This window comes from Mya arenaria, chromosome 3 (assembly GCF_026914265.1).
Source record: "Mya arenaria isolate MELC-2E11 chromosome 3, ASM2691426v1".
NCBI lineage: Eukaryota > Metazoa > Mollusca > Bivalvia > Myida > Myidae > Mya > Mya arenaria.
In genome coordinates this window covers 78,133,304-78,153,501 of record NC_069124.1, presented here as the reverse complement: position 1 = coordinate 78,153,501, position 20,198 = coordinate 78,133,304, and the positions used below count along the sequence as shown (strand labels likewise).

At 34.0% G+C, this 20,198-nt stretch overlaps 1 protein-coding gene across 1 annotated transcript; it reads left to right on the top strand.

Moving 5' to 3' along the window:
- Positions 1-87: 87 nt before the first annotated feature.
- Positions 88-16,931, top strand: LOC128228196 (ras-related protein Rab-30-like). Its single transcript, XM_052939359.1, has 5 exons — positions 88-244; positions 8,372-8,473; positions 9,951-10,034; positions 10,819-11,002; positions 14,030-16,931. The coding sequence occupies exons 2-5, from the start codon at positions 8,387-8,389 to the stop codon at positions 14,284-14,286; spliced, it is 612 nt and encodes a 203-aa protein (XP_052795319.1). The 5' UTR covers positions 88-244; positions 8,372-8,386; the 3' UTR covers positions 14,287-16,931.
- Positions 16,932-20,198: the final 3,267 nt, after the last annotated feature.

Below are 20,198 nucleotides of genomic sequence, written 5' to 3'. Positions count from 1 at the left end.
GGATATTGATTGGCTCATGTTCTATGCTTACCTACACTATTGTGACCAATGAGATTTGAGGTAACAAGATTGTGCGTCTGGGGCGAATCTATGTCATCAAAGCGTTTTGTTTTTGACAAACGTCCGGGCAATTCAAGAAAATGAAGCAAAAACAGAAATTGCAAATTCTTCCGCTTTAATCACGCATTTAAACGCTTTTAATCGTAAAGGTGTGACTACGCCGTAACTGACCCAACAGCAGAAGGTAAAACATATATGTTTAATATCCAGTTTAAAAGTCGTAGATACATTTTTTACACACAATCCTCAATGAATTTTTGAATAACAAAACGAATTCTTATCTGGCATTACTCATCACAGTGAGTGGCTTGATCTTTGGAAATTTAATGTTATTATTGACCAAATATGTATTGAATTCCTATTTCTTTATAAAATGCAATAAAAAAACTATTTTTTGAAGAATAAACATTACTTATGCCTAAATAGAGAAATACAGTACCTAGCTAAAGAACTTCAGCGAACACGTTATATATTACCTTTTTGGACGTCTTAGCTGAAGAGAACGCCGTATCCAAACCCTACCAGAATTCGTGACATTTTTATGTCATGCTGTTATTTCACTTGTATGCATTGTACAGACAAAATAACTATATCCTCAGGTAAATGAAGTAAAATGTAGTTCACAAACACATTTTCAAAACCAAAAAACGCTTTATAGATGGATAATTTATCATTTTAATAAATCCGATTATAAGCATTCCTTAACTAGGTCATAGTTGTGTTCAAATTTAATCATGTGACACCAACTTTGTCAGAAAATACCCATGTAGTGTTTATTTTGCTGTTATTTTTTCTATTTTGAATAATTAGTAAATAACTAATAACAAATTTGGAATTAATCAATTGTTTTTACTTATCAAAAGGTATTTTCAGCCTTACTGCAATTGGATTCAACTAAATGAACAATGTGAATCCGATACTATAAGGCCTAAAAAAAAAAATAGTTTGGTTAGGGTTACATCCTTAAAAAAAATAGGTAGGGTAGGTAGGCTTTTTTTTTTTTTTTTTTTATATTAGGTTTTATATAAGAATATAATTTTCATCATTGGAGAATGGTGTTAAAGCTATCTTCTGTACAAGCATTTAAGGTTTAAACTTAATATTAAAAAGCAATTAAAAAAAAACGATTTTTTTTTTTTTTTTTTTTTTTTTTTTAGTTTTTCATTTTTTTCAAACTGACTATAAAAACGGTAGGGTCGGCGCCTATTCCGTAGGTAGGGTCGGGTAACCCGAACCAAATGTATTTTTTTTTAGGCCTAAATAGAATCCATCGATGTCATCATGGTCATGTGATTGCATTGCATCATCACACTCAATTGATTCTGGTTGACTTTACTATAGGGGTTACGCCATAACTTTAATGTGTTGTAAACATCAAAAAAATAAATATCAACATTAAAGTTATGGAAGCCAGAACTATACAGTACCATACATGTCATTAATCATGGCAGTCATGGATGACCTTTAGTCCAAATTATTGTACAGTGACGGATTTTTTTAAGTTTTTTGATATGACATATCCTTCAAGTACAAATTTTTTTGTACCAAAAGTGGGTAGTTGTTCCGATCGGAATTCCGGGTTAAAGCATATTGCGTCCATAAAATATCATAAAAACAAGAAATATTACTAGATAATGTTATTTTATATTAGTTCCGTACACAAAAAATAAATATCCAACGAATAATTATGAGTTTGATGGGGTTTTCTTCATTTCATTCTGTCAAAACATAACGCAAGGCTGCAGTTCACAGTTTTACAACAATCGGAGCACTTCGGTCATGGCCGAGTTGTTATGGTTGTATTTAGGAGGTTCTGCTTGGCATAATTGTTGTTTGTGTCAGTCAAGTTTTGTTTATTTGGAAAGGTAGATCATGTGTTAATGCTAATTAACATTATTAGATAATGCTGGTTTTGTGCAAAATAGCTTTGTACTTACATGGTAAAATATGAATATAAACCTTTATTATCCATTTCAAACATAATACTTCACTAAATACAATTTCAATATTTTTCAAACCCACCCAGTTTTTGCACAAACCCGTTTAGACGTTAGGGATTGGAAGAATCCCGTATAACTCGTCTATTATTTTAGACTAGGATGAGGTTATGACATGAAGCAATTCTATTTACATTCGGAACTACTCTGACTTTTTTATTGAAAACAACCTCGGATGTATTTGGACGGTTTACATACTCAAAAAGTGGTACGTTTAAGTCCGCTGCAAGTAGATCGCCAGGGGTTTTTCACCAAAAGTTGTGAAGAGGCCTAGCCTTTTCATTTTGGGAAATTTAAACGCGTGAAATTCTGCAAATTGGAAAATTTAAATGCGTAAACATCTTAAAATGGGAAATTCAACATATGAGGATTGAAGACACCTTTTAATCACAGGTCAAGGTATCCATATGAAACTTTGAACTCGTGTAACAAAAAAACATGGTCATATCTTACATGTGAGTCTACTTCTATCTGATTTTTTTCAATAATGACCTTTTTAATATGAAATGTGTACAAACACTCCACAGGGTCAAGCTTGAAAGGTCTAAAATGTATGGACTTCCAATTGATACACATGTAGATCTTATTGGGGGAAAAATCATGTCTTAGACCTCGCTTTTTTAACATGATGAAATGACAAGAAAGGAGAGAGATTAGTTTTAATCTTCATAGAGTTGATTTTAAATAGAGGGAAAGAATTGATAACAATATATGGACTAATTGGTCCTCGAATAATGTTTAAATTATACAGCATTCTTCTTGTGTAAACTTAAAAGATAAAAAGAATAATTTGCTTAAACAGAATAATTTTTTGAAGTAAGATCTTCCTTTTTGGGAAAAGTATCTGGGAATTGTGAAAAAATATCTGGAAATTGGGAAAATATGCCATTTTTCCCAATTGTGAAGTAGCCTAATTTCGGCCCCTAGCAAAGAAGATGAAAAAGCCCTGATCACGTAGTAATTTTATTTAGCAGTTAAACTTTATGACTTAACTCTTGGGAATCTTAATTACCGGTATGTTTGCAATGATTCACTTCACTGACAATCAATTTAAACTTAGATCATCTCTAAAACACTACATTGAATTATTGATAAAATTCAAAAATTAATGAACTACTTCAACTGATGTACCAGCATACATCCGAGGTTGTTTTCGATGAAAATGGCCAAGGAGCTCTGAATGATCTATTTACTTTCAAATTATGTTGTTGAGCACTGAAAAAAATCATGTTGCAATCAATTTTTCCTAACATGTATCATTGATTACAAAGATAAAGGTTTTTATTAAAATGTTTTTCCCACCTTCGACCGCAGATAATTATGGGAGACTTTAGAATATGTAACCTCAATTGTGATTGGATGATGCGTCTTGACATGTATCATGATACCTGACACTTCTTCTGGCTGTCAATCAACCATTACAAGAGCATCAAAGTTATTTGTCAATGTTAATGAGAGTTTTGATAAAGCTTATCACGGTAGGGATTAATGTCTGTGCTATTAACCCATCTTCGTAAAATAGGCTCACCCAGGGGAGGCATGTCAAGCCCCACAAGCTGTAAAGGCCTGGTAGAAACCCTGCTTGTAGTTGCAACTGGTCAGCAGCTCCAGACAAGTTCTATTCTTTGGGAAAGCTAGTCATAGCTATTGACTCTACACAGATTGTGGTTGATGGTAGTGATTTGGTACACTTAAGGATTTAAGCAACTTTTTACATTATAAATCATGATTAAGATAAGGTCTGAAGTAACTGTTCTGTTGGTCATTTAAGCTGATTAGTCATTTTGGTAACACTTGTATGTTTACAGTAATTGAATGGTTTATTCAACACAAATTTAAACTTGTGTTGGTTCTAAATGTCTCTTTACTAACTAGCGTACATGCACAAACAAATAAATGACCCTTTTTGTGGCGCCTGAAAAGACGACATATAGGGGTTACTTTTGTCGGCGGCGGCGGCGTCCGCGTCCCATTTTCGCTTGTCCGGGGTATATCTCCTAAACTATTAGTGGTATCAACTTGAAATTTCATATGTAGATAGATCTAATTGAGGGCAAGTGCAGTGCACAAGAACTGTTACTCTTGCTTCCATATTTTTAGAGTTATTGCCCTTTGTTATTTTTCATGCTTAAAGTTTTGTCCGGTGCATATCTTGTAGAATATAAGAGTTATCAACTTGAAACTTCATATGTAGATCTTCTCTGAAACTATCAGTCCAAATTCAATGAAACTTTACAGGAAGCTTCCTTGGGTGACCCTTTACAAAAATACAACAAGGGGTCATGATTGATCAACAACAACAGCAACAACAACAAAATGGCTGTCTTCCTGTTTTGCTTAAAAAAACCACATCTCCTCTGAAACTACCACTCCAAATTCAATGAAACTTTACAGGAAGCTTCCTTGGGTGACCCTCTACAAAAATACAACAAGGGGTCACGATTAATCAACAACAACAACAAAACGGCCAACTTCCTGTTTTGCTTTAAAAAAAACATCTCATTGCATGACCCTTTACAAATATAAAACAAGGCATCGTCATCAGTAAAGATATGTTTATAAATGAATAAAGTGCCAATCTAACAGCTATAATTTCGACAGTAAATAATTCGTCAAGCGACACATCCGACTCGCGGAGTTCTAGTTTAAAACCAATTCATGACTAAATGGATTTTAATCAGTCATTTTCGTCTGAAATTTTAATTGGTTAAAATCATTGGGGAGGGGAACATTTGTGTAAACATTAAATGTATATAATATATATTATAAGCTTGTTCTTTGACTTTTTTGGGTAGAGGTTTATGATTTTGTTTGATGAATCTTATAACTTATGTAGGTTTAAGCTTCAAAATCAAAATGAAATTGTTACCATAATTTGATGATAAATAACAAGTTATAAGTCCATGAACACAAATGATAAAAGATACCATTGACCTTTAAGTAACAACCTCTAGAATAGTCTTTTTTTCTGTTTCATTTTTTTACACCACCTTTTTGTACTTTATATCTTTAGAAGGTATGCTTGGATCAAATGGTGAAGAAGTTTGGTTTATCTTTAATTTTTTGCCAAGTGCTCAATGTGAGCTATAAGGATTGAAATTTGTCCAGCGTCCTTTCCTCCTTACGTCCGTCCGTTAACAATTGCTTGAAAGATATCCATTCTGAATCCATCAGACCAATTCAATAAAACTTTAGAAAGCTTTCTAGGGTGGCTTTACAAAAATCAACATAACAACCTTGACCTACAACAACATCAAAATGGCCGACTTCAGGTCTCTCTTAAAAAACATCTCCTCTGAAACAACTATGATTTTATGAACTTCGTAGAAAAACGTTGTTTTACCCAATATTAAATTTAATAATCAGACTTTTCCATTGAACTAGGCCATGTTACAGAATCTAATCTCTTGCTTGCACAGTCACGTACTATCAATATTAGACATGAATTTGATAATTGTAAATAAAGCACACCATGGTGTTTACCATTAAGGCAGAGAGATGTGTATGGCAGATAAAATGCATTGCATATTCAATACATATGCATTGAAAAAATGTTGTTGCGTACTTAAAAGATAAATAATTTAGCATACATTTAGACATTATTCAGTTGATAAGACTGTAACAATTTTATTTCTTTTTGTGAACACACTTTACTGTAATTAGTAGAAAATGGATGGGGAAAATGATAGTACATTATGCGGAAACAACCTGGAATTATTTCTTTTAATGACATTGATGATTGTGAATCCAACAATTAAGCATAAATGATAATGGGCTCATCTTATCAACGAGCGTACAGCAAAATGTCGTGTGACCAGAGATTTAAATTAAATACAAAGCAAGTGTAAGATAAGAATTTAAAATGGAATTTTAAATCCAAATAGGTTTATGTAATATTTCCAGTGGAACCTTTTGATTCAAAATATATCTCATTACAACCAAGAATAAAGGATTTGAAAAATCCATCATATAATATGGTTGTTTATAAGATGGGGCCAATATTAGTTTTTAAAACTTCTTTTGTACCTTTCCACCAAGAGAGATTACTTCGTAGGAGATTGATAAACACAGGAAATTGTAATGGAACTGTGTAACCTAATCATGAAATAATTGGTTTTAAAAGCAGTATTTTCAAAAATCAATATACAGGGCTGTTAGACTTGGATATTAATTACTAGATTCCACATTATGATTTTGTAAACACTGTCCATCGCATTTATCATGCAACATGAAAATTAATCCACAGCATTTTTCTGCATTTTATGAACTTGTCCGTAATACAAGCTATATCTTTGACAATATCAAATATTGTCGCCCCGACAAATTTTTATAAGCAGTGTTTTTGTTTACAAATCTCAAGTGAGCGATTCAGGGCCATCATAGCCCTCTTGTTATCTCGTCTATTCGAAGAATAAGGATTAAAGTTTTAGGGCTAGTTGGTATTTTCACTCATAACTCCAATACCCTTCATTCCATTCTTTGTTCAGGACCATTCAGGATAATATGCAGTTATATTACCTCATTTAGTGTGATGATAAATAAGGTCTCCTGATTGACTAAGGAACTTCGGTTAAATGATTAGGGCACACTGTGTCGAGTTAAAATTTTAGGGAAAGTTGGGATTTTCACTCATAACTACTATACACTTCATTCAATTGAATAAATACTTCACAAAGTTGGTTACGACCATTACACAATTAGGTTACATAAAACCATACAATCTTAAATACTAAATATGGCATTTGATTGACTCAAAAGGTTTTGTTAAAGTGACACTCTTATTCAAAATCAATGCATACACATGTATAACTAAGATCAATTTTGACTGATAAACCTTTAAGTACCCACTAGATAATGTATTTATGGAAAATATTAATTACTGATAACAAGATTGTGACCCTGTATTAGCAGAAAGTGCAAAAATATTAAATGATTGGTGAATGCTAAAGGATTGACTGTGGTTTACTATATTCTCATAAGGTAGAAATATCATGTTTTATGCTCATTTCTTTCAAATTAAACTTGGTATCCTTCATTAGAACCATTGTTTTCGACAGTTATTCATCTTTTTTTGAATATTTTAACAAAATTAGTAATTGTGGTAAATCTTGTTTGGGAGTAAGTGTCACTGTGTGCATCTGTTTTTGGGCATCTTTGGGTTATAATTCATATTCATATCAAATACTAAACAATACATTCTTTACACAGTAACCATCACACAATTAGGTTACATAACTCCATGTTAACCCTGTATAAAATTACGGCTTACATTGACTTTTTTACTTTTTCTTTTACTTTTTTATTGCTTTTGACAGGCACATTTTTAACCAGGTTTCACAAAGTGAAAATTGAATATTATAATGATGTACGTTGCTGTTCAGGTGGCTGGTGGGAGGGCGGCGTCAAACTCTCACATATGGTATCAAATAATTTTAATAAGGTTTGACATATAATGACCAAACTTGGTATGTAGAAAGAGCTTTTTTAAGACCCTTTATGGGCTTGCGTTTGAGGGTATACATGTAGATTATTAAAAATAGAAAACCGTTGGTACTAAATAGCTTAAGTAAGGGTTGACATATTGCGAACAAACTTGGCATATAGGAAGAGTTTAGAGATAGAGAGAGAGAGACCTTTGAGAGAGGATTGTTTTTTGGAAAATGACATAGTCACAGTTACTAAAAATAGAAAAATGATATGTTTTTATGTTAGATTAATAAGCTAAAATTCAGTGTTGTTCTTCAGGTACTTTTTAGGCCTTATTTGCAATGTCAAAATGACTTTAAAGGACATTTTCAGTTCTATTTTTTATGGAAAAAAGTGACATGTATTGCATTGTGCTAATAAATGGTTAAAACGATATGCAGATATACTTAGACTTCCTGGTTTACAAATACTTTTTACTTTATTAATTCGAAAGGAGGGAAATCAAGTACTTTACATTATCCATGGTTATTTTGTTTATCTATAATTAGTTAACAAGATTGGTACAAGATCCTGATTTTTCTTAAGAGGAACACTAAGGAAGAATATTCTAGGTTTTCTAATACAATCTTATTGATACACACTAGCAGTGTTTCAAGATTTTGAATAGACCATGATTTTCTTTTCTATTGTTTTTTGTGAACATTTAAGTATAAGTTTTTTAGAAGAGCTTGCAGCAGTAGTTGTAGATATGAGTGGCACTCTGATAACAAACACATCATCATGAAGTCTGAAATGTTAACACAAGTGTTAATTTTTAAAGAAGCGGAAATGATCCAAACCATAAAAATAAACTACCATAGTGTAATGTTATCTCTTGTGGTTTTCAGTCTTTGAGGCAAAGCATGGAAGACTACAAATACCTATTTAAAGTAGTGTTGATTGGAGAAGCAGGAGTCGGCAAAACCTGCCTCGTGCGCAGGTTCACACAGGTTAGTAGTGCTTTTGAAGTAGAATAGTCAAGTTATTGTCATTATTATTGTCATAATCTTATTATCTTCTGCATCTTCTCTTTTTTTTAGCTCACCTTAGCCATAGGCTGAGGGTGAGCTATTAGGATCAATGAATGTCGGTCGTCCTTGCACACTTATTTTGTTAACACTCTAGTGGTCACATTTTTGCCTCAATTGTCACGAAACTTGGTTAGGATGTTTGTCCCAGTAATTATCAGATGAGTTTGAATAAGGGTCATCTCAAATTCTGGGATGAAAAACTAGTTTATATGACCCAAAAATAGAAAATCTTGTTAAAACTCTAGAGGCTACGTTTTCAGTCCAAACATGCTGGAAATTTGTCAGAAAGGTTGTTTCATTGATTTCTAGCTCAAGTTTGAATATGGGTCATCTGAGGTCAAAAACTAGGTCAGAGAGCCCAAATATGGTAAAACCTTGTTAACACTCTAGAGGTAACATTCTCAGCCCAAACATCCTGGAAATATGTCAGAAACGTTGTTTTGATACTTTTTTAAGTTAAGTTTGAATATGAGTCATCTGGGGTCAAAAACAAGGTCACAAAGCCCAAATATGAAAAAAACCTTGTTAACACTCTAGGGCCTAAAAAAAATAATTGTTTGGTTAGGGTTACATCCTTAAAAAAAATAGGTAGGGTAGGTAGGCTTTTTTTTTTTTTTTTTTTTTTTTTTTTATTAGGTTTTATATAAGAAAATAATTTTCATCATTGGAGAATGGTGTTAAAGCTATCTTCTGTATAAGCATTTAAGGTTTAAACTTAATATTAAAAAGCAATTTTTAAAAAAAACGAGATTTTTTTTTTTTTTTTTTTTTTTTTTTAATTTTTCAATTTTTTTTTCAAACTGACTATAAAAACGGTAGGGTCGGCGCCTATTCCGTAGGTAGGGTCGGGTAACCCGAACCAAATGTATTTTTTTTTTAGGCCTAGAGGAAACATTTTCAGTCCAAATATTCTGGAAATTTGTCAGAAAGGTCGTTATGATAATTTTTAAGTCAAGTTCGAATATGGGTCATCTGGGGTAAAAAACCAGGTCACAGAGCCCAAATATGGAAAAAACTTGTGAACTCTCTAGAGGTTACATTTACAGCCTAAATATTCTGGAAATTTGTTACAGAGGTTGTTTGGATGATTTCTATGTCAGATTTGATTATGGGTCATTTGGGGTCTTTCTATAAAGTTTTCTTCAAATCCTGACCCTTGTGTCAAATTTATCCCTGCCCAACAGTTTAGACCACTTTACAGGTGAGCAATCTAGGGCCATCATGGCCCTATTGTATCTATTCTGACAATAAGCCGTTGAGTTAATGTTTCTCTACATCGTACAAAGATAATGATTCATGATTTATTTGAATAATGTTTAATAGGGTTTCTTTCAACTTGTATTTTTTAAATCAATGTCAACTTCACTTTGTCTTATAAACGTGTTGAACATTTCAGGGCTTATTTCCCCCTGGTCAGGCAGCCACTATTGGGGTTGATTTTATGATTAAAACAGTGGAGATTGATGGTGAAAAAATAAAGGTTGGTGAAATGTGTATTTATCAAGGGTGAACTTTTAGAAATGTTTGATGTCCATCGACCATCCATCATCCATAATTGGTTTGTTAACACTCTAGAAGCCATTATTTTGGTCTTAAATGAATGAAACTTGGTCAGAATGTTCGTCGCTATGAAAGCTAGGACAAACAGAATTGAGACGATGTGTAGAGCACATGTTATAACCAATTCAAGGTCTAGGTCACTTTGAGATGACTATATTTCATGGCCTCTCCATATCTCTTGAATTAACTTGAAGTATTTTAAACTAACTCGCCAGAAATGTTCACCATATTAATATGATGTGCAGAATGCATTTTACAACCAGTTTGTTTCAAGGTCAATCAATGTCTGACTAAGAGGTCAAAGGTCATATGACTGTAATATGACTATATTTTGTGTCCTCTCCATTTCTCTTGAATCGCTTGAAGGATTTTGAAATAACTGCCCACAAATGATCACCATATTGAGACGATATGCAGAGCGCTTGTTAAAACCAGCTATATTCAAGGTCAAGATCACATTAATTATTTTTTGTGTCTGTCCAGCTGTTTCTGTTTTAAGCGTTCTATGCTTTTTCATTCATATTTATTTCCATTTTTCAATATTAAATGACATGGAACTGAATGAGACAACGATAGGGTGATACATCTGTTTTGATTACAAAAACAACCGTCTGGTTTCAATATTGTTTATGATTTTTGGCCCTTTGTAATATATGTTGTTGTTTTTTATCATTGCAATGAAATAAATGGAATATTACAAATAGCTGCAGATCTGGGACACTGCTGGTCAGGAGAAGTTCCGCTCCATCACCCAGAGTTACTACCGTGCCGCCCATGGGCTCATCCTTGTATACGATGTCTGCTCACAGAACACCTTTGATGCCCTCCCGCAGTGGATGACCGATGTTGAGGCATTCGCCAACCAGAAAGTTCTCTCATATCTAGTTGGTAGGTGTATAGAAATGTTAAAATGATTTAATATGTGACATATGGAATCAAATCCTTGGTATTGAAATATTGACAGAGGCCTTTAACGCAGTATGTTCTTTTTAAACCCCCATCAGGTAGTGGGTTGGGCTATATAGGAATCACCTTGTTTAGTCTGTCCATCCATCAATCCGTCTTGGGACTTTGGGACTAGTCTAGGTTTTTGAGATATTCATAATTGACCTTAAACTTCATGCACACATTGATTATTTTGAGAAGTGCTGTGTATAAGTAAAATTAGTATGTGTATTGTTATTGCCCTTTGATTATGTTGATGATTATATTTTCACTTCTCTTCATAACTCAATATGTTTTTGAGTTTTGTCTACAAATTTCATACACATATTGACTGTGATGAGGAGATGTGCTGGCCTGTGCATAAGAAACATTATTTGTGTATGTTATTGCCCTTTAATTATTTTGTTTTACTACTGTCAATTACTTTATATGTTTTGAGGTCTAAATCTAAAAAGAAAATTTGATGCCTTATTTCACAGCTGTTATAGTCATTATTTCTATATAGTAAAACTTCGGACCATCAACAAAATTGATGCCTTCTCATCAACTTAGAGCATTTCAGGAGCATACATCACTCCCAGTGATACTTCTTATTTCAAGAAGGTGGAGTAATGGGGGTATTAATAATAACCAGTGAAAGTTCTAGTTCAATTTGAATACAGTTGAACACCGTTTATCCGAAATCGTAGGGATCCAAAAAAATATTTCGGTTACACATTACGAATGATCTTTCGTATACGAAAATACTTGTTGATTTATTGTTTAGACAAATAATTTGTTATTATACGTCATTATTAAAACAACATAAAACATTTAAAACAAAATGACAGCACATGTATGTATTCGGAACATAGTCAAGAATTGTTCGGTAGAGGGTCGCTTGAGCAATGCGGCAATCGAATCTGATGAGGTCAACATTTTCAACTGATATTCAGGTTGTGCAACCAGCAATTATATACACACTACATTGTCCAAATTAAATGCTCATTTTCTGATATCGATGTTTGTACGTGTGCTCAATGTCACAAGCGCTAATTGTTCTCCATTGTCACCTCAAGCCAATGCCCAAGTGCATTCGAAGTATGATGTGAAAAACTATGACATGATCGAGTTCAAAATAAGAATTGAAAAATAGGTGTGAAATACCAAATCGGGACTGTAGTTTTTACTTCAAAATAGCAATTGTTTCGGACTAGCGATTTCAGATTAAAGATTTAAATTTAGTTGAACAAAGAAAGAGTAAAATCGGTAATCCAGCATCATGGTCACAATTCCACTTTCTCTTGACACAGGAAACAATAATCCAGAGCCATGGTCACAATTCCACCTCGTGACACAGGAAACAATAATCCAGCACCATGGTCACAATTCCACCTTCTCGTGACACAGGAAACAATAATCCAGCACCATGGTCACAATTCCACCTTCTTGTGACACAGGAAACAATAATCCAGCACCATGGTCACAATTCAACCATCTCGTGACACAGGAAACAAAAATCCAGCACCATGGTTACAATTGTACTTTCTCTTGATACAGGAAACAATAATCCAGCACCATGATCACAATTCCACCTTCTCTTGACACAGGAAACAATAATCCAGCACCATGGTCACAATTCCACCTTCTCGTTACACAGGAAACAATAATCCAGCACCATGGTTACAATTGTACTTTCTCTTGATACAGGAAACAATAATCCAGTATCATGGTCACAATTCCACTTTCTCTTGACACAGGAAACAATAATCCAGCACCATGGTCACAATTCCACCTTCTCGTTACACAGGAAACAATAATCCAGCATCATGGTCACAATTCCACTTTCTCTTGACACAGGAAACAATAATCCAGCATCATGGTCACAATTCCACTTTCTCCTGACACAGGAAACAATAATCCACCACCATGGTCACAATTCCACCTTCTTGTGACACAGGAAACAATAATCCAGCACCATGGTCACAATTCCACCTTCTGGTGACACAGGAAACAATAATCCAGCACCATGGTCACAATTCCACCTTCTCGTGACACGGGAAACAATTATCCAGCACCATGGTCACAATTCCAAATTCTCATGACATAGGAAACAATAATCCAGCACCATGGTAACAATTCCAAATTCTCATGACACAGGAAACAATAATCCAGCACCATGGTCACAATTCCACCTTCTCGTGACACAGGAAACAATAATCCAGCACCATGGTCACAATTCCACCTTCTTGTGACACAGGAAACAATAATCCAGCACCATGGTCACAATTCCACCTTCTCGTGACACAGGAAACAATAATCCACCACCATGGTTACAATTCCAAATTCTCATGACACAGGAAACAATAATCCAGCACCATGGTCACAATTCCACCTTCTTGTGACACAGGAAACAATAATCCAGCACCATGGTCACAATTCCACCTTCTTGTGACACAGGAAACAATAATCCAGCACCATGGTCACAATTCCACCTTCTCGTGACACAGGACACAATAATCCAGCACCATGGTCACAATTCCAAATTCTCATCCAGCACCATGATCACAATTCCAAATTCTCATGACATAGGAAACAATAATCCAGCACCATGGTCACAATTCCAAATTCTCATGACACAGGAAACAATAATCCAGCACCATGGTCACAATTCCACTTTCTCGTGACACAGGAAACAATAATCCAGCACCATGGTCACAATTCCACCTTCTCATGACACAGGAAACAATAATCCAGCACCATGGTCACAATTCCAAATTTTCATGACACAGGAAACAATAATCCAGCACCATGGTCACAATTCCAAATTCTCATGACACAGGAAACAATAATCCAGCACCATGGTCACAATTCTACCTTCTCATAATTTGGGAAACAATTACCCAGCATCATGGTCACAATTCCACCTTTTTTGACTCAGGAAATAATTATCCAGCATCATGGTCATAATTCCACTTTCTATTGATGCAGGAAACAAGACTGACCGCATGGATGCTCGAGAGGTTCCCACCCACATAGGACGGCAGTTTGCTGACCGCTATGAGATGAACTTCCTGGAAACATCGGCCAAGGAGGCGGACAACGTTGACAAACTGTTTACGGACATAGCAGTACGGTTGACCGATGAGATGCGTGACCGCAGCAGACTGGCTCCAGATTCGAACACAACGAACATTTCCACCAATACAAAGTCCATCAGCTCTTGTTCACAATGCTTTAAGCCATGAGTTGCACCTTCCAACAGTAGACCTTGCATAATGTGATTGCATAATTGTTGTTGTTGTTGTTGTTGTTTTTTATGCCATGTGGCATTGATACAAGTACCATCTTTTACTAAATGTCTTTATTTAATGTCTTTCAAGTATAAGCGATATTCTTTAGTTCAGTTTAGCTCAGAAGTTTGGATACTTGTATTTAACAACTGATAGCTAATTCAGTTTGTGAAATGTGTTTTTAATGATGAGGCAAACATGGTAGACCAAATATTGTTGCTATGAAGAAGCAATATAAAAGAAAAGAATATAAAAATGATGTTCTAGAAATGAAAAAAACAACCTTGTTAGAACCAAAAAGTAAATAATCATTATCAGATCATCATTGGTTGTGTAATAAATGTTTGGTGGTACAGTTGAATATGTTTCAATGAATCTTTGTAGATTTTTTATCTGAATCTAGTCATATTTCAAAAATATCTAGTCATTTAGGAAGCATGGTTAAGACCTTTGTTTTGTTGTATATTTTAACTTGTATGATGTTAACATTGTTTTGTTAAATGATACATGTGGGTAAGCTGAATGCTTTTTAAAAAAAAATATGTGTTTAATATTTTACATCATTGGAAGTGGTAAGGTTACAATGTTATGTAGTGAGATAGTAGAATACATGCATTAAAAGTAAACTGGTATACTTCAGAATGTCATGGGTATATACATGGAAATATGGTTTCAACTATTAAAATATCATGTTGTGACTTTTCTTTAGTATATTTAAGTACTTGTCTGCTAAAACTGTTAATTGGACCAGTTTCATACATTTGTAATTTTGGTAATGTTTCCTTAATTTTTGGTTGATTAAGATATTAAAGTCTTATAGAATTATGTACATGTATGTTTGCAAATTATAATATCCCACGACCTTCATATGTGAAATGCAGGCATGGATCTGAACAATTCTGAAGAAAGTTTTAATTTACAGTCAAACATTTTCCCTTGCATATTTATGCAGGCAGGTGCCCTATTATCAACAATTGTACAGTAAATATGACATGGTCAATATATTATTCAGTTCAATACTATGTTCATGTAACACATTTGAATGGAAGTTTCACCCGTAAACTCAATTTTATTCTTAACTAGACAAATTATGAGTCTGTTTCAAATTGATAACAACTTGAAAGGACTATTTTCGAAAAAGCGATCATTTGATACCAACATTTATATTAAAGGCCAACTGGTTACTGGCCTGTTTTATTATTTTTGTATTTTAGCTTAAGAATTGATTAAATTCAGACTTTGTTTGACGGAAACTTGACTATCACATGTACCGGTAATACCCACAGACTGTGTCAGATACATTGACAGTTCGTGCTCTCAGTGATTGTTATACATACGGTATTGATTGTATTTAGTTTTGGGCAGTGGTTTCATGTGTAAACTGTGTTTCTTTGTATTTCTATGTTGTGTTTTCCTTTTATTCTCAACCTGTTACGAAATATTTTATGTTTTCTTTTAGAAAATATTTTGTGTTCTATTGTGCAATAGTTTTACCAGATTTTTTTTATAGTGCCAATATAATAGTCTTTACAAGCATTGCTATGTATGCTTCAGACATATGCAATAACTGCAACTCTAGGGGTATTTTATATTTCAGTTGTTTTGTTTACATTTGCTCTTTTTTTAACTGCTATAAGACAATTAATAACCCATGTCATTGTTTTTGCCAAATCTACAAATGTGTTCATGGCCAGGCTTGTCTCATTGTGTAATTTATTTACTGTCAATTTTTGTTTTATCACCTTAAATACAGCACATTTTTCTCAGTATTAGATATGTATGAAGTTTACATGTATGCCAATATTTTATATACTGCAAATGAATCTCATCTGTTATATTTATTGCTGTAATTAATGTGAGTAAATCATGGTGTTGTTGTTTTTGTAAACATTTTTAACATACATAGTTTGGGGCCTTTTCATCAAGAACCATAGAAGCAGTTTTGGACCTGGGAGAGATTTTCAGCAGTGAAGTTCTACTGTTTGAAGTGTGTCCTAGGTAAACAATTGCTCCTATCATAAGTGATGAAACGACTTCTAGATTTTCAGCAAGGCATACTACTGTTGAAGGGAGTTTTTTGCCATTGTAATCAGTACAGTGACCAAGGGATATTTGTCATTTTAGCAGAGTATGAAATACATGTATACTTATCTGGCATTGTCTTCCATATTGTAATACTAGAGGTGAATTAAGTGTCCAGGATAGTTGCTATATACAGCATAATAGAATTAGATATGTTGAGCAGTTCCATGCCATTTAACCCTTTTGTGAAGTGGACGAGCTTATACCTACAATTATTGTTATTTTTTGTTTTATTTTGATTTTCTTGTTCGCCTTTTCCTTGCCAAAATCTCCTGTATGATTAGAATGCAGGTAGAATGCATGTGGATTTTTTCTGTTTTTTTTCTTCTTCTTTTTTTCAAAAGGAAACCATTAGTTTTTATAATAAAACTTGGTTAAAAATGACTTGTTTGATGTAAAGAACTTTTGCAAGCGTGTTTTTGAAATTGTATTAGTTTATAAGGTAAATATTTAAACCTGCCATTTCACTGGACACATTTTGTTTTGTCATATTTGTGCCAAATAAAATTCAGACTTGTTATGAAGACTCCTTATGATGTAAACAAGTCAGATATAAAGATGTTCACAAGATAAAATATTATGTAGACTCTTCTATAGCTTTTCTTTGATTAAATATACCGGCACAAACACAGTTTGTTTGGAGTCTACTAGAGTCATTATTAAGTTTGGTCTGGTATAGCTCAAATCACTTCTTCTGTTTTCAAATTATGGTTATGACACTTTGTACACATGATCACTAAGATCTTTTATGAGTGCTTAACATAATTTTACATTAAATATAGGCAAGATTTTACTTTAGAGCTAAATGGGAATTGGTCGAGCAACTACTTCCAAAGTTTAAGAGTGAATGTTTTGAAACTCCATGCTTGTTTGCCTTAGACTTACAAGCTCTTGAACTTAAATTTTGCATTTGTGGCTTCATTGGATTTTGTGGAGCAAAATACCTCAACAATTTAAACAGTATTGTTATAAAAACTTGGTTTAGATTATCAACATGAAGTAAACTGGTGCCTGACGTAATTTCCAGCACTGTATTGCATATCCATCTTAGATTTGCATGCTCTGCAACTTATATGTATGCCCACTTTCGAAACAAGTGCATATATAGCTTATGTGGTGTGGTCAGTGGCCTATAGACCATATATTTTCCAAACAATAAGTGGTTGGTTGCCTTTGACCAGTAGATGGTGCTTCTTTGTCAAGGTAAAGGGCAACAGTTATAAAAACTGTCCGCTCAATAACATGAGAAGAGTTTGGCCTAGGTTCAAGAAATTCCATTAGTAGGTTGCCCTTGACCGGTCCATGGCTCATATTCGTTTTTGGGGTCAGTAGATCAAAGTTCAAGGTCACAGCTAATTTATGTTGAAACGTTTTCTACACGAGATTTGTTTTATCTAGGGCCATGAAGCTCCGATAGATGACGTCTACTGTTTTAGGGGTTAGTAGGTCAGAGATCATGATCAAATAACTCGAGATTGGATTGACCTATGACCATGAAATTATATTAGTAGATGCCACTGACTATTACTTGACCCTCTTTTGTTTGGGGGCTGGGGTCAGTAAGACAAAAGTCAAGGTCGCAGTCAACGTTTTTTAAAAAAAACATTTTCCGCACAATTACTCGATACTGATTTCATTGACGTTATACCATATCACTACAGTAGCGCGTAGCCCTTTAGCAGTACACGAACCAGTTATCACGGTAAACATTATTCTGAAACCGTTGGTCGCTTAAATTACTTGGAAGGCCACGAAACTTTTTTAAGGTAAGTTTCCTTGAACAGTAGAATACCCATATTGTTTCTTTATCTTTTAAGATCAATAGGTGAAATGTCAGGGCTTTAAGGAAATTCTGTCCGACACAAGAACAGTTTGATAAGGGACCTTGAAACATTAATATACATATCACTTCACGTGTTTTTGACCCATTGTTGTGATTTTAGGATCACGAACTTAAAAGGTCGAAATGTTCGTCTTCCCTATCCATACAACTTTGTGCAACCATCAGAAATCAATTTAATTTTTCTTAAAAGGCTTTACTAAATCTTTCCATATCATAAGCAAAGCAGTGTCCAATGTCGATGAGCTTCTCTTGTAAACGTTATACCTTTTTTGTGATTTGTGGAACAAATTTTCCCCACAGTTTTAAGAGAAAATTGTTCGGAAACTTCATACATGTTTTGCCACGAAGTGAACTAGTGCCTTATATAGTTTGCATGAAATTTATGCCTATTTTATCAGGAGTGACATGCCTTTGACCTATTTTACTTACAGCTATATGGACTTTTTGGAGAGGAAATGTCTTACGAAGATTAAGAGAGAATGTTCTGATAGTTAGTACACGTGATCACAATAAAAAGTATACAAGTGCCTTACTTATTTTGTATTATTTGATCTTTATAATTATATTCTCTGCCTGGTACTACAATAATAAGTGTCGTGGCGGCGTTTTAAGTAGTCATCACGCATGTACTCGCTCTAGTTTTGTTTGTGAAAGGTAGAAGTACAAGTTAAAAAGTTGTTCTGTGCCCGTCGAACAGGACGGGACGTGTGATATCGATCCGTCCTTCTGTCGTTTGGTTTCCAATCAATAATTCAAAGACTAAGCCATTTGTCATGAACGTTTACAAGAAGGTTGATGGCCATATTGATTTTATTGGTCAATAGATCAAAGGTCTCAGTGACCTTTAGTAGCTAAATGAAATGGTCTCTAATTTGATTAATTCATCAAATACAACTCTTTTTTCACAATCATTGGCTTTGGACATTACAAGTAGAGGACCCTTATTGGTTTGAAGGCAACACATCAAAAGTCAACGTCAAAATGGCCTTGTCGTTTCAATGTTCCCCAAAGTTCGCAAATTGGTTGTTCATGACGATTGCAAACATGTCCACTATTTTTAGGCCAAAAGTCCTTGGTGTCTCCTAAAAAGTGTGCTCCAAGAAAAAAAAATCTTGGCCCGTCCCTCCCACCAGTCTAATACTGGGTATTTTTTCACAGAAACTAATTCAAAAGTCACGAAACTTTATATCATTACAGAAGAGTGCGCTTCGCCAGTTTATTTCGGTCAGATGATTAAATAACAGGGCTTTTGCCCTGTGGAATTCCAATATATCTATGATTATTTTATACAACCATGTTTCGGGTTATTATTAAGAGTACTAAGTTTTAAGATTATTAAGATAAAAAAAACACATCCATATTGGCAAATAATATATTATAATATATGCTAATTTATAAGTAAAATCAAAACAAAAAACAACAACAACGGTGAGCTAAGCGTGTGAGTCGAGCTTTAAATGCGGCATATGTAGTAAAAACGTTTTCGTTTTTGTTATTAATTAATAGTTTAAAAATGTGCCGTGCCATGATCGAATTATTGTAGAAGAATCTCAAGTGTGTTTGTTTACTGTTGTTCCATCAAGGCAAAACAGTCAAGTAAGTCCTGACTACCGAACAAACACGGTGCTGCCTCAGTAAATTTAGTCTTTGTTCGGTCATTTTGCAGAGCATTACGATTTAATAATCCTCAATCAATACAATGACCAGTGACCATTGTGAAGTTGATCACTAGTTTCATGTTTATTTATTCGCTGGCCAATCTAGTATTACGACCTTAATTACTTCACCTTTCAGTCAAATGAGACCATAATATACTTATTGGTTATACATGGATTTACTTCTTGTACTTGGTGCCATATTTGTGAGTACAGATCTGTAAATTTCTTCTCGTCTTAATTGAAACACTCCGTTGTTACAGTACAAATATGCTTATAACGATCAC